The sequence below is a fragment of the Pseudophryne corroboree genome, chromosome 2 (genome assembly GCF_028390025.1).
Source record: "Pseudophryne corroboree isolate aPseCor3 chromosome 2, aPseCor3.hap2, whole genome shotgun sequence".
Classification (NCBI taxonomy): Eukaryota; Metazoa; Chordata; class Amphibia; order Anura; family Myobatrachidae; genus Pseudophryne; species Pseudophryne corroboree.
The window spans coordinates 864,788,838-864,808,555 of NC_086445.1; the positions used below are offsets into that span (position 1 = coordinate 864,788,838).

The following is a 19,718-nucleotide window of genomic DNA, read 5'->3' on the forward strand; positions in this document are numbered from 1 at the left end:
GATAAAAATACACTATATATATATATATATATATATATACATATATATACAGAGCAGTGTTTCATTACAAGTTATTTACCTGAGTGCTACCGACTGTGGGAAATATATATATATATATATATATATATATATAGAGATCCAGAAAAGACAGCGGCACTCGAGGATTTTGGTGAAGCAAGCAAAATTGTATTCAAAGAAAGTTACAGAAAGCCGACGTTTCGGGGCTTACATGCCCCTTTGTCAAGGTGTATAACAGTGTGTGGGTGCAAGAGCTTACCTTATATCCCTGTGAAGTTCAACGCGGTGCAGGTGTGTGGACGGAGCCGCCGGACTTCCGGTCGCGGCTCTGTGACGTCTGGAAGGCAGCGCCTGTTGCTATGGTGACTGAGACGCCACAGTAACCGTTTGCGGCTGAGTGACGTCTGCGTGAAGGAGCGTGTTGCTGTAGCAACTGAGACGCTATCTGCCAAGTGCTCGTGTCAGTGACTCAGTAGGCTACCGTGCTTTAAAAATGAGTGTGTTAAAAAGTGTGCGAGAGACTTAGCACCATGGTACCTGGGAACCACTACAACGCCGTGGGGCTAAGTGCTATCCGGGTGCGGAGGGATGGAAGGATGTGGCAGGACCTGGTGGATGCTGGACTGCGATAAAAGAGTGAATGTGTCCTTTCTGGAGTTAGTAGGAAGGGCTAGCAACTGGACTAGACCAAGTGCCACGGCTTTAGCTATGACTGCCAGCTGCCAGGCACTGTGACCAGTATGTAATGCATGGGCAAAAGACTAATGGCATGACTCGTGGTATTGCTGAAATGGCTACACATAAAAGTGCCAATGTGGGCCATAATACCCTCTGATGGGGACATGCTTCCACCAGGTGCTGCCTGATGTCTGTATATGAGCACTGTGAATCTATGTTATGCTGCCAACTATGTTAAGATGAAACAGGTGGCTATGTATGGCTGAGCCAACCAATGACACCGTGTGTAACGGGGTGACAACAACTTATAAAAAAATGTTCCATGAGAATTTCTCGTTCAGTCCACCCGGGCTGATGGTGCCCAGTTCGAAGATCCATTTGGATTCAATGTGCAGTAATCTTCGATCCCTGTCTCCTCCTCTGATGCTACGGGGTACGTGATCGATAATTTGGTGCTTTAAGTCATTCAGTGAATGGCCCATCAGGGCGAAATGTCTAGCCACGGGTTGTTCAGAGGGTTTGCCTGATAGGGTCTGCTTGATTGCTGACCTGTGAAGGGCCATCCTCTCTCTGAATGTTCTGATGGACTTGCCCACATATACTAGATGGCACGGGCAGGTAAGAATGTACACTATATGTGTGGTGGTACATGTTACCACGTGTCTGATCTGGTAGATCTTTTCTTTGTGTGGATGCTTGAAGAAAGACCCCGTGGTCATGTTGTAGCAAGTGGTGCATTTGGGGCACTTGTAGCATCCTGGGACCTTTGAGAGAAAAGTGGAGGGTCGTTGTGTCTCGCTTTGAAACCCCGTGATGTCCGAGTGCACAATAATATCTCTTATGCTTTTGCCTCTGGTGAAGCATAGCATCGGACGTTTTTCTCTAAACGTGGGAAGTTTTGCATCTGAGGCCACTATGGGCCACAGGGCCCTGGCTGCTCTCTGAATTACTGGGCTTGCTGTACTGAACTGATTCACAAACGGTATAACCGCTTGGTTCCTGCGGACTGCGGGCTTCAGTAAGGATTCCCTCGGTATAGTCATGATCTCTTTTTTCTGTGCCTGGAGTTTATGGTAGTCATAACCACGTTGTACGAACTTATCAACCAAGTTTCCTAATTCTTGATCCAAGGTGGAGCGGTCACTGATGATCCTAGAGACCCTGATCATCTGAGATCTAGGGAGTCCCTCCTTCAGGGGTTTTGGATGATGACTGTTGGCCCTCAGTAAAACGTTCTTGTCTGTGGGCTTTGAGAACAGACTGGTGATTAGCGATCCTTCCTTGACTGTTATCCTGACATCCAGATAATTTACTGATTCGCTGCTGATGTTGTAAGTGTACTTGATTGTGGAGGGTCTGTTGTTTGCTTCCTCTATGAGTCGTTCAAATCGTGCCCTGTCCCCTGTCCAGAGTAAGAACAGATCGTCTATGTATCTGACGAACAGCAAGATGTTCTGCGCTACGTCCTGGTTGTCGAAGAATACAGTCTGTTCTTCCTGGAACATGTAGACGTTGGCGAATGATGGGGAGACGTTGCTCCCCATTGCGCATCCTGTTCTCTGTTGGAAAAATTTTCCATTAAACATGAAGAAGTTCCTCTTTAAGGTAAAAGTGAGGAGTTGCATGAAGAGCTCTGTGTCAAGGGTATCCATCTTCTCCTTAGTGAGGAAATCCTGCATGACTTGAAGGCCCTCCTGATGGGGGATGCTCGTGTATAGGCTCTTTACGTCAATCACACACATTAAGGTCCCTGGAGGAACCCGTCCTATGCTGTTGATCCTCTCCAGAAAGCTGGTGGTGTCCTTGATATAGTTGTGGTGTTTGACGATCAGTGGTTGCAGGATGCCGTCTAAGAATATAGAGATGGGTTGGAAAATGGACTCTCTTGCAGCTATGATTGGTCTGCCGGGCGGGGATGTGGCATTCTTATGGATTTTAGGTACCACAAAGAACAGGGGTACTCGTGGGTGATCCTGCTTGAGGGCTTCGCACAGTTTTCCTGTTAGTAGATCATTGGACTTTGCCCTGTCAAGCAGCAGTTCCAGTTCTTGCTGGTACTCAGCGGTGGGGTCGTGGGACAAGGCCTCGTAAGTCTCCGGATCGGCCAGTTGTCCCTCTATTTCCTTGATGTAATCGGAGAGATTGAGGATAACTAAACCCCCTCCCTTATCCGCTGGCCGGAAGATTACATCACGGTACGCCCCCAGTTGTTTGAGGGCTGCTTGCTCAGCCTTGGAAAGATTTCGGTGAATAACTGGTGTCGCTGCAGTATATTTGGCGACTGAATCATCCAGCAGTCTGGTGAACGCTTGAATGGAGGGGTTGGATGAAGGGGGATCGAAGGTGGACCTATGTCGGGTCTGATAGAATCTTTCGCAGAAAGAAGCACTTGATGGATCCTGAGAATTAGAATTTTGAAAAAATTCCTGCAATCTCAGCTTCCGTGAGAAGCGGTGCAGGTCAATTTGCCACTGAAATTTGTTGTATGGGTTGGTAGGTACGAAAGAGAGACCCTTCTCCAGAACTCTCAGTTCTATATCCGAGAAGGATCTACTGGATAGGTTGAAGATTAAGGATTCTTTTTGGCTGCGCGCGCCTTCAATTCGCGCACATTGCTTGCCCCTGCGGGTGGGCGCCCTCTTCTGCCTTGCTCTGCCGGGGTGGCCGCAGGCGTCCCTAAAGGGACCGGTTGTGCCCTGGCTGATCCTTCCGAGTCCAGGAAGGCGCTTTCACTGTCACTGTTTGAAGTGCCGGCAGTGAATGACTTTTGCTCCCGCCGTCTTCTCCAGCCTTGTCGACCTCTGGCATTGTAGGTGGTGTTTTGTCCACCCTCGCCACCCATCAACCATCTGTATACTTTGTTCAGGTCGTAGTCTTCTCTGACTATTTGTTGTTTGTTGCGCTTAAATTTAATTAAGTCTCTCCTGTAATCTTCGCATTGTTTTTGCAATTTGATAAGCCAATCGTGGTTGCCGTCTGATTGCAGGACCGACTGGTGTTCGATCTCTATCTTGGAGATCTTTTCTCTGGTCTGCCTCAATTCTCGCCCCGATTCTTCCACAACCAGCAGGATTAGGTCGAGACTGCACTTATTGAGTATGCCTACCCACTTCTTGCAGAACTCGGGATTGAACCGCCCGATGGTGGGGACGTTCCTTACCCTGAAGCCTCGTGGGATCAGTTTTTCGCGGTGATATTCCGACAATGAGATGCCGTGCAGTAGGTAGTCGCATTCACGGCGTTTCAGCTTGAGTAGTTGATGATAAACATCCTCTATGCCCCCTGCGCGTTCTGATGCGCCCAATTGTTCCGTAAACCGGAGGCGCTCCGCGTCATCATCGGTGAAACTGAAGGATTCGCCCAGGACTGATGGCATCCCTCTACATCCCGGAGTGTCATCATCGTGCCTTGAAGCGGAAGCGGTCTCCATGGTTGGTGCGTGCAGTGTTACTGGTGGGTACCTGGTGCTGAGGTGTACACCGCTGTGTGAGTGACTGTGGAACTCCACCTGGGCAAAAGGTTGCAGTATGGTGATCAAAAAAAAATAAAAAAAATTAAAAGTCACTGAGGGGGAGGTGCCTTGACCCCGGCTGGCGAACAGTGCGACCTGTGTGCGCCAAAATTGCATAAATATCCCAAATGGGACTGGCACTCTCCTGACTAGCGTGAGGGTACCCCGGTGCCTTCTGTAGTAGCAATGTAGAGATCCAGAAAAGACAGCGGCACTCGAGGATTTTGGTGAAGCAAGCAAAATTGTATTCAAAGAAAGTTACAGAAAGCCGACGTTTCGGGGCTTACATGCCCCTTTGTCAAGGTGTATAACAGTGTGTGGGTGCAAGAGCTTACCTTATATCCCTGTGAAGTTCAACGCGGTGCAGGTGTGTGGACGGAGCCGCCGGACTTCCGGTCGCGGCTCTGTGACGTCTGGAAGGCAGCGCCTGTTGCTATGGTGACTGAGACGCCACAGTAACCGTTTGCGGCTGAGTGACGTCTGCGTGAAGGAGCGTGTTGCTGTAGCAACTGAGACGCTATCTGCCAAGTGCTCGTGTCAGTGACTCAGTAGGCTACCGTGCTTTAAAAATGAGTGTGTTAAAAAGTGTGCAAGAGACTTAGCACCATGGTACCTGGGAACCACTACAACGCCGTGGGGCTAAGTGCTATCCGGGTGCGGAGGGATGGAAGGATGTGGCAGGACCTGGTGGATGCTGGACTGCGATAAAAGAGTGAATGTGTCCTTTCTGGAGTTAGTAGGAAGGGCTAGCAACTGGACTAGACCAAGTGCCACGGCTTTAGCTATGACTGCCAGCTGCCAGGCACTGTGACCAGTATGTAATGCATGGGCAAAAGACTAATGGCATGACTCGTGGTATTGCTGAAATGGCTACACATAAAAGTGCCAATGTGGGCCATAATACCCTCTGATGGGGACATGCTTCCACCAGGTGCTGCCTGATGTCTGTATATGAGCACTGTGAATCTATGTTATGCTGCCAACTATGTTAAGATGAAACAGGTGGCTATGTATGGCTGAGCCAACCAATGACACCGTGTGTAACGGGGTGACAACAAATTATAAAAAAATGTTCCATGAGAATTTCTCGTTCAGTCCACCCGGGCTGATGGTGCCCAGTTCGAAGATCCATTTGGATTCAATGTGCAGTAATCTTCGATCCCTGTCTCCTCCTCTGATGCACTTGGCACTTTTACTTTGCTGCACTGCAGGACGTGCAGTGCTTTGATCAACATGTTAAACTTATGTTTCCCCTGATGAAGGCATACGAAACGGCTGTTGGGATGATAAGTATATCACTGCATTAGATATGTTGCTGCTAAAATCACCTGTGCTACATGTTTGCATCAAATACATTGCACTTTATTGAATACAGAAAAATCTTTCATTCAAACCAATAGTGTGCTGGTTTATCCTTAGCTTGGTTCCTGCAAAGGTTCACTTGCAAATGGACATTATCATGTGATTTATCTGACCTGGCACCTAGCAAATAACTTGGAAGTGTGTTGCGACTCCTTTTGTGGAAATTTATATATATATATATATATATACAGTCCCGACAGTGGAAATCGTTGGTGGCACAATGGAAAAATTGTAATAAAATGTGGGCTATACATTGGTGGGGCAGTGGGTGAAAATTATTACACCGCCCGCCAGAGCCACGGGCACCCAAAAAGGGGCGTCGTCTAATGTAAAAGGGCGTGGCTTCGCAGGATCCCCTCTCCTTCGCTGACCCCACAGTGTGCTGTACATTGGTGGGGCAGTGGGCATGGAAGGCAGGCGACTGAGCTGGTTGTGTGGCATCCAGCTCCGGCGTGCGGCAGGTAAGATAGAGCCAGGGAGGATGCGGGGAGGAGGAGCAATGTCACATTGTGCACATTGCTCATCATGGCTTCGTACACACATGCCGTGATGAGCGATGTCAAAAGTGACAATGCTCACATTGAGCTGCATGCATGGCCGACCCGTGACCTGCTCTTAACGAACACAGATGCGCACATCGACCGTTGGTATGGGCATACACACTGGACGACTTGAACAATATATATTGTTCAAAATCGTTGTAATCGCAAAGTCATCTAGTGTGTATGGCCCTTAAGTGCAGTACCATTTTTTTATTTTAATTGTGCATTTAGAGAAAGGTTCATCTCTTTAGGTACCTGCAGCTAACACCCACTAGGGCAAGTGAGCGCAGTTCCCATTATTGAGTTTAAAAAGTATTTGCATCCCTTGCATTGCAGAATGATTTGTCCAGCTGCTCAAAATGCTGACTCAGTCCCACAACGTGAGGACTGGGAATAGAGGAAAGATAAAGGGTGGAATAAAGATACACATACCTCCCAACATTACCCTCTGCAGGAGGGACAGAACGCTCTGCTTCTGGACTTTTCTCTTAATTTAAGATTGCTGGCACCTGTTTTCATACCTCCCAACATGACCCTCTCCAGGAGGGACACAATGCTCTTCTTCTGGACTCTCTTAATGCATAATTGCCGGCACCTGAGTTGAACAGGTTAAGGGATAAGAAATGTGTTTCAGAACAGGTGGTGGCAATAATAAATTAAGAGGGAAATCCAGGAGCAGAGCATTCTGTCCCTCCTGGAGAGAATCATGTTGCGAGGTATGTGTTTTGAACAGGTTAATGGATAAGAAATGTGTTTCACCGAGTGTGTTTCATTAGGTCGACATGCATTGGGTCCAAGGGTGTAGCTACCATAGGTGCAGGCAGTGCAGATGCTATGGGGCCCAGAGCTGAGAGGGGCCCACCTTCCCTGTCAAAGGTAGTTTTCGCTATTGGGTGGTACGTAGGAGTTCTTTCAAACTTTTGCCTTGGGGCCTACAATATATCTAGGTATGCCACTGGACCTGCTCATTGTAGTGTGGTATAAAATGAACAGGATGGCAGAGGAGGAACATTTTCTCTGTGTATGTATTGATGAGGAAGGTGTTACAGATGAAATGGGTTACATTGATGCAATAAGCCAGGTACACACTAGGCGATTTTAGCCTAAAAAATAAACGAAAACGATATAAATGTCGTTATAATTTATTTTTGGGCTTATATCGTCCAGTGTGTATGGGGTTATTATTGGTGAACGATGAACGATGCACACTCCCGCACGTCGTTCAGCAATCACGAATATTGAGCTAAAATACAGGTCAATCCATCAATGTCGGGCTGAGCTGCATGTTCGGGAATGCCGGCGGTGACGTCACTGAATGTTATCATTGAATGATAACGGTCATTGTGTACGCGCTATATCATTGAATGCACTATATCGTTCAACGATATATTCGTTCATCGCTGGCATTTCAGCATCACCTAGTTTGTACCAGGCTTAAGCTGGAGCAGGACACAGGTGAGTAATAATATTGCACACATGAAATAGTAATAGCAGATATGACACAGACACAGGTCTAGAACATAGGCGAAACTAGAGATCTGGTAATGGGTGGTCCCAGTTTTAGCACCATGTTTGAAATTGTGCTATCCCACCAAATACAGTATAATCATCCAAACAATAAAATATATAACTAATTATTACAAACAGGGGGGCGGAGCTGGGGAGCTGCTGCAGCGCGTGAATGTCCTCCCGGTCAGCAAATTTATTCCTGACCGCGAGGACACATTATTAAAAATAATAAATTAATAAAATTTTATTTTTGGTAATGGGTGGTCTGGTGCACCCCCGGACCACCCCACAGATTCGCCTATGGTCTAGAAGTATTGAAGTAGAAGAGAGTCCACCATTTTTGTGACGAATATGTGTTTTCGGGGGAGTATTAACAGAGGAAGAGCCCTGTGTGTAGCCTCCTCCGTCCGGGTCCCCTACTCCATACCTCCCAACATGACCCTCTCCAGGACGGACAGGATGCTCTGCTCCTGGACTTCCATCTTAATTTATGACTGCCAGCACCTGTAGTGATATACCTTTCTTATCCATTCACCTGTTCAACACAGATGTCTGCAATCATAAATTAAGAGGCACTTCCAGGAGCAGGGCATTCTGTCCCTCCTGGAGAGGGTCATGTTGGGAGGTATGCTAGCTACTCTGTATCCAGCAGCTGGGCAGCACATTACATTATACTTGTCTACCTGACCCTCTCCATGAGGGAGAAAATTCTCTGTTCCTGGACTTTCCTGGTAATTTAAGATTGCCATCACCTGTGGTGAGCTAGTTAATTGATAAGAAAGGTGTTTCACCACAGGTGATGGCAATCATACATTACCAGGAAAGTCCAGGAACAGAGCATTTTCTCCTTCATGGAGAGGGTCAGGTAGGCAAATATGCATTACAGTCTGATCACTAGGGGGCACAGACTCTATTTAGCATGCGCAGATCTTGGGGGAAATGGCGCCATGGCCATTTTCCCAGATATTTCTATACTTCGCATGCATAAAATGCCAGGAAAATGGCTGCTACACCATTTTCCTGGTGATTTCTGGAGAGGTGCAGCCGCCGACGAGGGACTCTGGAGAGGTGAGTATTGAAGAAATGGGTGCATGGTGTACATTGTGGACCCACCTGGATTCAGGGGCCCATGTGCACCGCACACCTTGCACTCATTGTAGATATACCACTGTGTATGGAGTCTATTTACTAAGCCTTGGAGAAAAATAAAGTGGAGAGAGATGTAGTACCAGACAATCCGCTCCTGTCATGTTACAGGCTGTGTTTGAAAATCACAGTTTGGAGCTTTATCCACTTTATCTCTCTCAAAGGCTTAGTACATAGACCCCTTAGTCCCATCCCTAATGTGGCAAAAGCACAATACACAAGTACACTGGGCACTGACCACAAGTACAACTTGGGTGCTAACCCTGCCTGTGTCTGCTACTGCTGCGCTTGCACTGGTTACAATTCCCAGTCATAGTCCACCTGTATGGTAAAGTATGAAAACATTGAAAAAATGGGGAAACCCCCCACCAAAAAATAAATAAAATCTTGTAATGACCATTTGTGTGTCGACCATTTGTACATGTCAACCTTTTGTACCTGTAACTTATATAGCCCCAGCTTTTTGAGTTGCTGTTTACAATTCAGAACAAAACAGTGAGAAAAGAAGCAAGGTAATAATAGATGAAGAGGTAAAAACATTCTGAGGAGATGAACATGACCGTAGAAAGTCGGAGAAAATGTAGATGTCTGTGCATAATGTAGAGTAACATGAGTGTGTGTATTAAAAAACAAAAGCCTCTACCAGAAACTGTTGATAATTGCTGTGACTACTTACAGTGAAAGTCATGGAAGGATTTTAGAGGTGGCATGTTCCTCTCAACTGTTGAATCCACCCACGGTGCCCCCAAATGCACCACTTGTTTCCTGCGTGCACTGTATTTTTTTTACTGGGAGACCTATTTTGAAAGAACGGCTGAACGTAAAAATATGGTTGTGGTATCAAAATAAAGGTCTCACTGTGTAGAGGCTTGGGCATTGTGGAGCGGCAACATTCCCATGTAAAGTCTACGGGATAAGCGTGTGCAAGCAATGTAAAAATTTGCTCTACCACTAGAGGTATCAAAATAAAGGTCTTGCCATCTTCCCATGTAGATGTGCCGTTCAATCTGGCAATGTGTGAACCGTTTGCACTGAGATTTTTTATGCAGAGTGATTGACAGGACAGGACCATTTAGGGAGGTAACTGGGAGTGGCGGCAAAAACGCAGGCGCATCATGGCCGTTTTTGGGGCATGGATAGGCCATCAGCTGTAATCATATACATGTTTTTTTGTTTTTAGTGATTAATAATGCACAAACTCCACAATAGTATGTCTGAGCCATCTTGATTTCCCTTGTTGCACTTCTGTACATCCAGGCTTGGACTAGCCCACAGGGGTACAGGGGAAACCACCGGTGGGCCCCACTGCCTGGTGGCCCACCTCCTACTCTAAGGATCAGGTTCCAGACTGTGCACTTGAATTACACATTATATTATTATATTATATTATATTATGAATTATACATATATATATGTGTGTGTGTGTATATATATAAATATATATATATATATATATATATAATGTGTGTGTTTTTATATATATATATATATATATATATATATATATATATATGTTACCTTATACTGGACTATGGTATATTTTCTACAGTGCGTTGCTGTTATTAATCTGGTACATTATCATGCATGCAGCAGCAGCAGCAGTATTTACTAAATTTAATGATGGGGCCCTAATGTTGCACTCTCTAATGGCTAGTCAAACCAATGTGGTGGGTGGCCACACCCCCTCTGCGGACTGACCACACCCCGAAACATGGGCCCCTACCACTGCATCCCCCCGGTGGGCCCTACACAGAGGCGTAGCTAGGGTTTTCGGAGCCCAGGGCAAGATGGAAAATGGCGCCCCCCCCCCCCCAAAAAAAAAAAAACACACACCAAAAGAAGCAAGTGCGTGAAAAAATGGGTGTGGCCACGCACCAGAAGGGGTGTGGCCACTGAAAATGGCCCACAGTGCCAGTGACATTGCCCCACAGTGCCAGTGACATTGCCCCACAGTGCCAGTGACATTGCCCCACAGTGCCAGATACATTGCCCCACAGTGCCAGTTACATTGCCCCACAGTGCCAATTACATTGCCCCACAGTGCCAGTTACATGCCCCACTGTGCCCCCCCGGTCATTCACCGCTTGTGTTGATATGTGAGGGGAGGAGAGCGCAGCGCCTCTCCTTCCCCTCAACGCTCCAGGTCTCCGGCGGCTGTGTGGAGCCGCTTCGCTAGCCAATCAAAGCTCACGGAACGGCAGCCAATCAGGAGCCGGTCCGCAAGCTCTGATTGGCTAACGCCGCCGGAGACCGAACACACGCAGCACTACTGGCAGCGGCGGTGAGGGGAGGGAGAGATGCTGCGCTCTCCTCCCCTCACATTTTGGCGTGACGGGGGCGAGTGGGGCATGATGCCCTGGCCGCCGGCGGCGCCCCTCTCTCCTGGGCCTGCCAAGGCGCCCAGGGCATGTGCCCCACTCACCCTACCCTAGTTACGCCTCTGGCCCTACATGCCCCAGTCCGACACTGTGTACATCTCACAAAACATGTTATTGGTTACTTTGCTTGTATGTGCACCTGCCATTAAAGTTTCTCATCAACAGGGAATTGGTGAGTCTAATCACTTTGGGAGTGTTATCTCCCTACCTTTGGAAGCCTGGTGGAAAGGATCATATAATATAATGGCTCATATAATATAAAGTCTCATATAAAATAATATATAATCAGATATAAGAAAATAATTACCCTTCACACAGACAAAAATTCCATGCGTGGGGTTAGCTGACACAATCCTGTCAGTCAGGGCTACTATCAGAAATTGTGAGGCACGGGACTGACAAAATAGACGGGCTGCTCCCGGCATGGGTATCTGGATGATAGATAGACAGTGTCTAGTCAGAGACAGTCAATAGATAGACACCATATGTTAGACAGACATTAGGTCGACAGGGTCAAAAGGTCAACATGGTCAAAATTAAAAAGGTAGACAGTACAAAAGGTCGACAGGGTCAAAAGATCTACATGAAAATGATCGACATAAAAAAGGTAGACAGATTTTTGTAAACATTTTGTACATGTTTTTGGACTATTTCATACGTTCTCTATTCATGTCCGCATAGAGGGGGTCATTCCGACCTGGTCACGCGCAGGCTATTTTTTGCACTACTGCGACCAGGTAATCGCCGCCTACAGGGGGTTAGAGCTGTGCAGGCGTGCGATCGGCTGTGCAGAGAGCTGCACAAGCAAAAAGTTTGTGTAGTCTCTGCGCAGCTCAAGACTTACTCACCTGCTGCGATGTTCCTTCCTGGAGCTGACTTCAGGATCCCTCCCTGCAAATGGCCGGGCACGTCTGCGTTTTCTTAGACACTCCCAGAAAACAGTGAGTTGACACCCCCGGCCGGCCTCTTCCTGTCAATCTTCATGCGTTCGCCACAGTGAACGCTTTCTTCTTTCAATCCGTCGCCAGGCAACGATGCGCCTGTGCATTGCAGGCCGCACGCATGCGCTGTTCAGACCTGATCGCACCGCTGCGAAAAACAGCAGCATGTGATCAAGTCTGAATGACCCCCTGAGTCAGGGGCGTAGGGATGGCGGTTCCGGGGGAGCGCAAGCTCCAGGCGCCGGAAACTTCAGAGGGCGTCTGGCAGCGCTGCGGGCAGGCCCGGCGCTACCCACTAAGCACAGTCTGCAAAGTAGGGAGGCGCAGTGACGGGCGTTCTCCCTGCTCTGCTGCCGCTATGCCTGTCACACTGCATGACAAGAAGCGGCGCCGGCAGCAGAGGAAAGAGAGGGGGAATTAGAGCCTATATGACTCACTGTGAGAGAGCAGCAGCAGGCGAAGTTCCTGCAACTCAGCGGTGCCGAGCCTCAGTCTCCTCCTCCCTGATATCAGCAATGGGGTCAGAAGATCATGTGCTGAGCTGTGATTGGAGGAGCTCGGCACATGCTGATTAGAAGAGCCCCTGATTGGAGGATCTGTCACATGCTCCTCTGACCCCTGGAACACGGAGGATCTCACAGCATGGCCCCTGTCTGTGAGAATTAAGCCTGCCTCCTCTGTCTCCACAGTAACTGCTCCTGTCTCCATAGCTCCTGCCTAACTCTGCCACCACTTAAGCAGCCTCTGTCTCTCTCTCACTGCTACTGTACATGTTTCATTTTATGTAAAGTCCAGGGACGTGCGGTGAGCTAAATGGCTCAGGAGGCACTAGCTGGCCCCAGAGCCAGATTTACACACAGTCAAAGGGTACATCTGGGCATTATACACAGGTGCAGCAGTATAAACTCCTGGAAATTTGGTGAGTTTTGATCAGAGATGAGCGGAAAAGATAGGCCTGCCATTGACTTTTTACTCCAAAGTTTTGGCTATAAAAATTATTAGAATAATGCAAAGGAGATATTTCTAACATATTCTTTGTATTTATCATATACTTTACACAGTCAAAACTCTGGCACAAAGGTTAGTATGACAGGAAAGGCCGTGCCTCACCCCACCGCACGTCACTGGTAAAGTCTGTGCACAGTATATGCCCCCCCCCACTGCCCATCATCTGCCCCCTCTCACCCCAACATCTGAACGACCCCCCCCCCCCCATTGCTCTCTTTCCCCAGAATCTGATGCCCCTCCTCTCTCTGGCCAGCATTTACCCCCTCTCCTTTCTCTCTCTGGCCAGCATCTGTCCCCCTCTCTCTGCCCAGTATCTGTGTCTGCCCCCCCCCCCCTCTCCCCAGCATCTCTCTGCCCCACTCTCCCCAGCATCTCCCCCCCCCCCTCTCTGCCAAGAATCTGCCAGCCTATTCTCTCTCCACAGCATCTGCCTCCTTCCTCTCTGCTTAGCATCACCTCCCCTCCTCTCTCTGCCCTGCATCTGCCACCACTTTCCCCAGCATCTGCCTCCCCCTCTCTCTCTCCAGCATCTGCCCTCTTCTCTCCCCAGCATCTGTCCCCTCCTCTCTCTCTGCCCAGCATCTGCCCCCCCCTTTCTCTGCCCAGCATCTGCCCCATCCTCTCTCTGCCCAACGTCTGTCCCCCTCCTCTCTCTCTCCACAGCATCTGACTCCCCCCTCACCCCAGCATCTGTGCGCCTCTCTCTGCCCATCATCTGTTCCCCCCTATCTGCCCATCATCTGTTCCCCCCTCTCTCTGCCCAGCATCTGCCTCCCCTCCTCTCTCTCTGCCCAGCATCTGCCTCCCCTCTTCTCACCTCTTTCTGTCCAGGGGGGAGAGGAACGGGGGGGGGGGCGCCGTGCGTGCGCTTGCTCCGGGAGCCATGGCTCCACGCTACGCCTCTGCCCAGAGTTTCTTATAAACCTTGTGGCGAGCGCAGCGAGCCACCGAGCTTGAAGCGTGGTGAGCGAAGCAATGTCTTTCTACAACTGAGGGTCCCAGATGACAAAACTATCCACACAAACCACAAAAATGCAAACAAAATTTGTGTCTACCATCTTTGTGTTGACCATTTTCATGTCGACCTTTTGATCCTGTCTACCTTTTGACCCTGTTGACCTTTTACACTGTCTACTTTCTCTTACGTCCTTGGGGATACTGGGAATCCATTTAGTACCATGGGGTATAGATGGGTCCACTAGGAGCCTTGGGCACTTTAAGAAATTGATAGTGTGTGCTGGCCCCTCCCTCTATGCCCCTCCTACCAGACTCAGATAGAAAATGTGCCCAGAAGAGCCAGTCACGTCGCTGGAAACTCCTGAAGAGTTTTCTGCATTTATTTTCTGTTTGTTATTTTCAGGTGGGACTGGATGGCACCAGCATGCCTGCTTCGTGGGACATAGGGGGGGAACGGCCAAACCTCTTGAAGGGTTAATGGTCCCATTCCCCGCTGGCAGGACACTAGCTCCTGAGGGAACTATTCGCAAGCCCCACCACGGCGAGCATACATTCCCACAGCACGCCGCCACCCGTAATAGAGCCGGAAGATACAAGAGTGGTGAGTACTAAGCCGTTGTTCCGATTAGCGGAACGCCGGCCATTATGGCAGCATGAGGGTATGGAGACGCACGGCTTGCACATGGGGCGGCTGGGTCGCCAGACACAGTGCAGACGCACGACTTCTGAGGGAGCGAACTGAGTCTCAGTACACTATATGTGTACACAGTACCCAAACTGGCATCACAGACTTAAAGGGGGGCTGACTCCATTTTAGGCACAAAATTACCTCAGCCAGTATAAAAAAGTGCGGAAAGACCGCGCGCCATTGAAGGGGTGGGGCTTCACTATGAGCGGATCCAGCAGCTCACCAGTGCCAATTTACCTCTGCAGTGGACACAGACGCTGACTGAAAGGGACGCGCAGCTCCTCCGGAGATACTCCAGATTACCTCAGCGGTACCAGAGGGTCATAGCAGGGGGACAGAGTTTACAAGTGTATTCAGTCCCCAATCTGGGTACTTAGGGGGTCATTCCGAGTTGATCGTAGCTGTGCTAAATTTAGAATTTAGCACAGCTACGATCATCTTCCCAGACATGCGGGGGGGACGCAACCCTTAAGACAATCGATGACTGAGTTTATGAAAAGAAATGGCTAGAGATAAGGGCGCACAGGCTAAAGTATAGGTAAGTATTGTTTAAGTTAGAGGCCCCCAGAGAAATATATTAATTTGGTTTCACTCTAAAGTCATCACAAAAAATGGGGGGTGCTACCACGGACACAAAGACTATAGTCACATGATTCATAAGTGGAGCCCTATAAGTGGATTGGTCCACAATTAATACATCTAAACAATCATCTGTGCACGTATTTGGATATGTTCACAAGAGGCTTGGTAGTGGGCGCTAGCTAGAGATGTGCACTTGAAATTTTTCGGGTTTTGTGTTTTGGTTTTGGGTTCGGTTCCGCGGCCGTGTTTTGGGTTCGACCGCGTTTTGGCAAAACCTCACCGAATTTTTTTTGTCGGATTCGGGTGTGTTTTGGATTCGGGTGTTTTTTTCAAAAAACCCTAAAAAACAGCTTAAATCATAGAATTTGGGGGTCATTTTGATCCCAAAGTATTATTAACCTCAAAAACCATAATTTCCACTCATTTTCAGTCTATTCTGAATACCTCACACCTCACAATATTATTTTTAGTCCTAAAATTTGCACCGAGGTAGCTGTGTGAGTAAGATAAGCGACCCTAGTGGCCGACACAAACACCGGGCCCATCTAGGAGTGGCACTGCAGTGTCACGCAGGATGGCCCTTCCAAAAAACACTCCCCAAACAGCACATGACGCAAAGAAAAAAAGAGGCGCAATGAGGTAGCTGTGTGAGTAAGATAAGCGACCCTAGTGGCCGACACAAACACCTGGCCCATCTAGGAGTGGCACTGCAGTGTCACGCAGGATGGCCCTTCCAAAAAACACTCCCCAAACAGCACATGACGCAAAGAAAAAAAGAGGCGCAATGAGGTAGCTGTGTGAGTAAGATAAGCGACCCTAGTGGCCGACACAAACACCGGGCCCATCTAGGAGTGGCACTGCAGTGTCACGCAGGATGGCCCTTCCAAAAAACACTCCCCAAACAGCACATGACGCAAAGAAAAAAAGAGGCGCAATGAGGTAGCTGTGTGAGTAAGATAAGCGACCCTAGTGGCCGACACAAACACCGGGCCCATCTAGGAGTGGCACTGCAGTGTCACGCAGGATGGCCCTTCCAAAAAACACTCCCCAAACAGCACATGACGCAAAGAAAAAAAGAGGCGCAATGAGGTAGCTGTGTGAGTAAGATAAGCGACCCTAGTGGCCGACACAAACACCGGGCCCATCTAGGAGTGGCACTGCAGTGTCACGCAGGATGGCCCTTCCAAAAAACACTCCCCAAACAGCACATGACGCAAAGAAAAAAAGAGGCGCAATGAGGTAGCTGTGTGAGTAAGATAAGCGACCCTAGTGGCCGACACAAACACCGGGCCCATCTAGGAGTGGCACTGCAGTGTCACGCAGGATGGCCCTTCCAAAAAACACTCCCCAAACAGCACATGACGCAAAGAAAAATTAAAGAAAAAAGAGGTGCAAGATGGAATTGTCCTTGGGCCCTCCCACCCACCCTTATGTTGTATAAACAGGACATGCACACTTTAACCAACCCATCATTTCAGTGACAGGGTCTGCCACACGACTGTGACTGAAATGACGGGTTGGTTTGGACCCCCACCGAAAAAGAAGCAATTAATCTCTCCTTGCACAAACTGGCTCTACAGAGGCAAGATGTCCACCTCATCATCATCCTCCGATATATCACCGTGTACATCCCCCTCCTCACAGATTATCAATTCGTCCCCACTGGAATCCACCATCTCAGCTCCCTGTGTACTGTGTGGAGGCAATTGCTGCTGGTCAATGTCTCCACGGAGGAATTGATTATAATTCATTTTAATGAACATCATCTTCTCCACATTTTCTGGAAGTAACCTCGTACGCCGATTGCTGACAAGGTGAGCGGCGGCACTAAACACTCTTTCGGAGTACACACTTGTGGGAGGGCAACTTAGGTAGAATAAAGCCAGTTTGTGCAAGGGCCTCCAAATTGCCTCTTTTTCCTGCCAGTATAAGTAAGGACTGTGTGACGTGCCTACTTGGATGCGGTCACTCATATAATCCTCCACCATTCTTTCAATGGGGAGAGAATCATATGCAGTGACAGTAGACGACATGTCCGTAATCGTTGACAGGTCCTTCAGTCCGGACCAGATGTCAGCATCAGCAGTCGCTCCAGACTGCCCTGCATCACCGCCAGCGGGTGGGCTAGGAATTCTGAGCCTTTTCCTCGCACCCCCAGTTGCGGGAGAATGTGAAGGAGGAGATGTTGACAGGTCGCGTTCCGCTTGACTTGACAATTTTCTCACCAGCAGGTCTTTGAACCCCAGCAGACTTGTGTCTGCCGGAAAGAGAGATCCAAGGTAGGTTTTAAATCTAGGATCGAGCACGGTGGCCAAAATGTAGTGCTCTGGGGGTGTGGCCTAGCTGGTGAGCTGAGAGGAGGTGATACGTGTGAGCTCCTGCAGCCCCACTCATATACATTAATATTCCAGAGCTTTTACAGAACCCCATAGGTACACAGACAAAGACATCTGCTTCCTTTGTCACCTGGGACGAGGGGTTTCGGTCGCGGAGCCGGGGAGCCCTTTTAAGGGTTCCCGCAGGTTGTGGCCTTCCCCTCCATCAGAGGCCGGGGGCTGGAGTTCGGTTCCCCCCCCCCACCCTCAGTGCGGACCTGCTGGCGGCGAGACAAGGAGACCGCGCTTACCACGGGAGGACTGCAGGCAGAGAAGAGGCGATATCCCCCGATCTGGAGCACACCGGGACCTCCATAAAAGGCGGCGGAGCTGAGAGCGGCTGACGAGCGGCGGGTGAGTCACACGCTGGCGCTTCCCAGCGCCTCATCGAGGATCTCTCTCTCTCGGCTGCCCCGTCCCGCACGGTCACACACACAGGAGCAGCTCCGGCGGCCTGTCAGCTGACCTCGGACCGGGACCTCAGTCACTCCACCGGCCCGACGGGTCCCGCGATTGCCGCGCCCAAATCCTCCGGCCTCTTTCACCCCTGACGGCTGACGCGGTCGTGGTGCTCCCCCGTGGGGGCCTCCCCGCGAGCCCTGCTCACCTCCCCGGCTGGGGAATAAATTAATCACTGTCCCGCTAGACGGGTCGACGGGACACACGGCGGCCATCTTGGAGTGGGCCCCGCTCGGCTCTGGATCCCCTGTGAAACCGTGTGTGGAGAGTCCCACACAGTAGCTGCTCTCCACAGCCCTCTAAAACCCCCTCCTGGGTCCCGGAGCATACGCGCACAGCATAGCCCTGCACTACAGCAAAGGGCAGAGTTCACAGCCCTGTGACTGGGAGATTGCTTACTCCCTCATCTACCCCTCCCCAGATTTGATGTGCCACGCTTGAACTGGGCCCCCACAGAACTGGACCAGCTGGTCCAAGCACACCTCAAAGGCACTGATCCCCCGACTGGCTACACGGCCTTGCGCAGCTAGCTGACGGGGCACCTCAATGTACAGTTGCTGGGGAACTTCACTACCCAGCACATGCTCTCCCCCCCCTAATTATCCACCACTGTAAGTGACGCAGCTCCCCCCAAGCATATTCAAGCAGGAGCGTACATTCACTGCGCTGAGGCTTGACCATTACCTACAGGACATGGCACGCCCGACTGGGCCCGTCTGACCATCCTCTTCAAAGCGTCTAGCATGTGATCTCGATATGTACTACACTTGGTCTCGTGTGTGATCCTAATGATATAGGAGCTTCCCTCATCCTTCCCAGGTGTTGACAAGTAACCTACCTCACCTTCTTCCGCCACTATGCCTAAAGGGGGGAAAAAGCCGAACGCCCATAACCTGGTGGGCTACTTCAAGAACCCTGCTCCATCCTCCACCCGGAGAGCAACTTCACCCCCACCCACTCCAGCAATATCTGACAAAGACTCAGACGATGACTCTTCCTCCACTCCCGCCACAAAGGCTGATGTCGCCCTTCTCCTATCCGAGATGCGTAATATTAAAAAATCAATACGTGCAGAAGTACAAGAGGCTATCTCGGGTCTAAAATCGGACGTGGATAGCCTGGGCACCAGAGTAGATGCCATCGAAAGAAAACAGGAAGAGCTTATCGCCTTCCAACAAGAATCAGAACAGGAGATATCTCAAATGCGTACGGATGTTATGCTCCTAGCGGACAAACAAGAAGATTTGGACAACAGGGGGCGCCGGAACAATCTTAGAATTCGTAACATCCCCGAGACGATAGAACAAAACCACCTCACGGACTATCTACTCCGCCTCTTCCGTTCACTCGCTCCCTCCGTCCCAGACGATATGCTTCTTCTAGACAGGGCTCACAGGGCTCTACGTCCTAGATCCCAAGACGCTAAAACACCAAGAGACGTAATCCTCCGCTTTCATTATTTCGCGGTCAAAGACCAAGTCTACGCCAAAACCAGGAGGATGTCGACGATCCCGTTCGAAGGCTCCGATCTCTTGATCTTCCAGGACCTGTCGCCGGTCACGCT

General features: G+C 49.5%; 1 protein-coding gene across 3 annotated transcripts in view; it reads left to right on the forward strand.

Annotated features, from left to right (window-relative positions):
* LOC135049903 (adenine phosphoribosyltransferase-like) overlaps positions 1 to 19,718 on the forward strand; it is a 184,236-nt gene that overhangs the window by 78,236 nt on the left and 86,282 nt on the right. Inside the window, exon 1 of one of the 3 annotated variants that reach the window (XM_063955886.1) lies at positions 14,513 to 14,651. The exons of the other annotated variants lie outside the window; for them this stretch is intronic. Coding sequence (XP_063811956.1) covers positions 14,528 to 14,651 — 124 coding nt within the window. The 5' untranslated portion in view covers positions 14,513 to 14,527. Of the gene's footprint in view, positions 1 to 14,512; positions 14,652 to 19,718 lie in introns of those variants that run through there. 3 annotated transcript variants of the gene reach the window in all.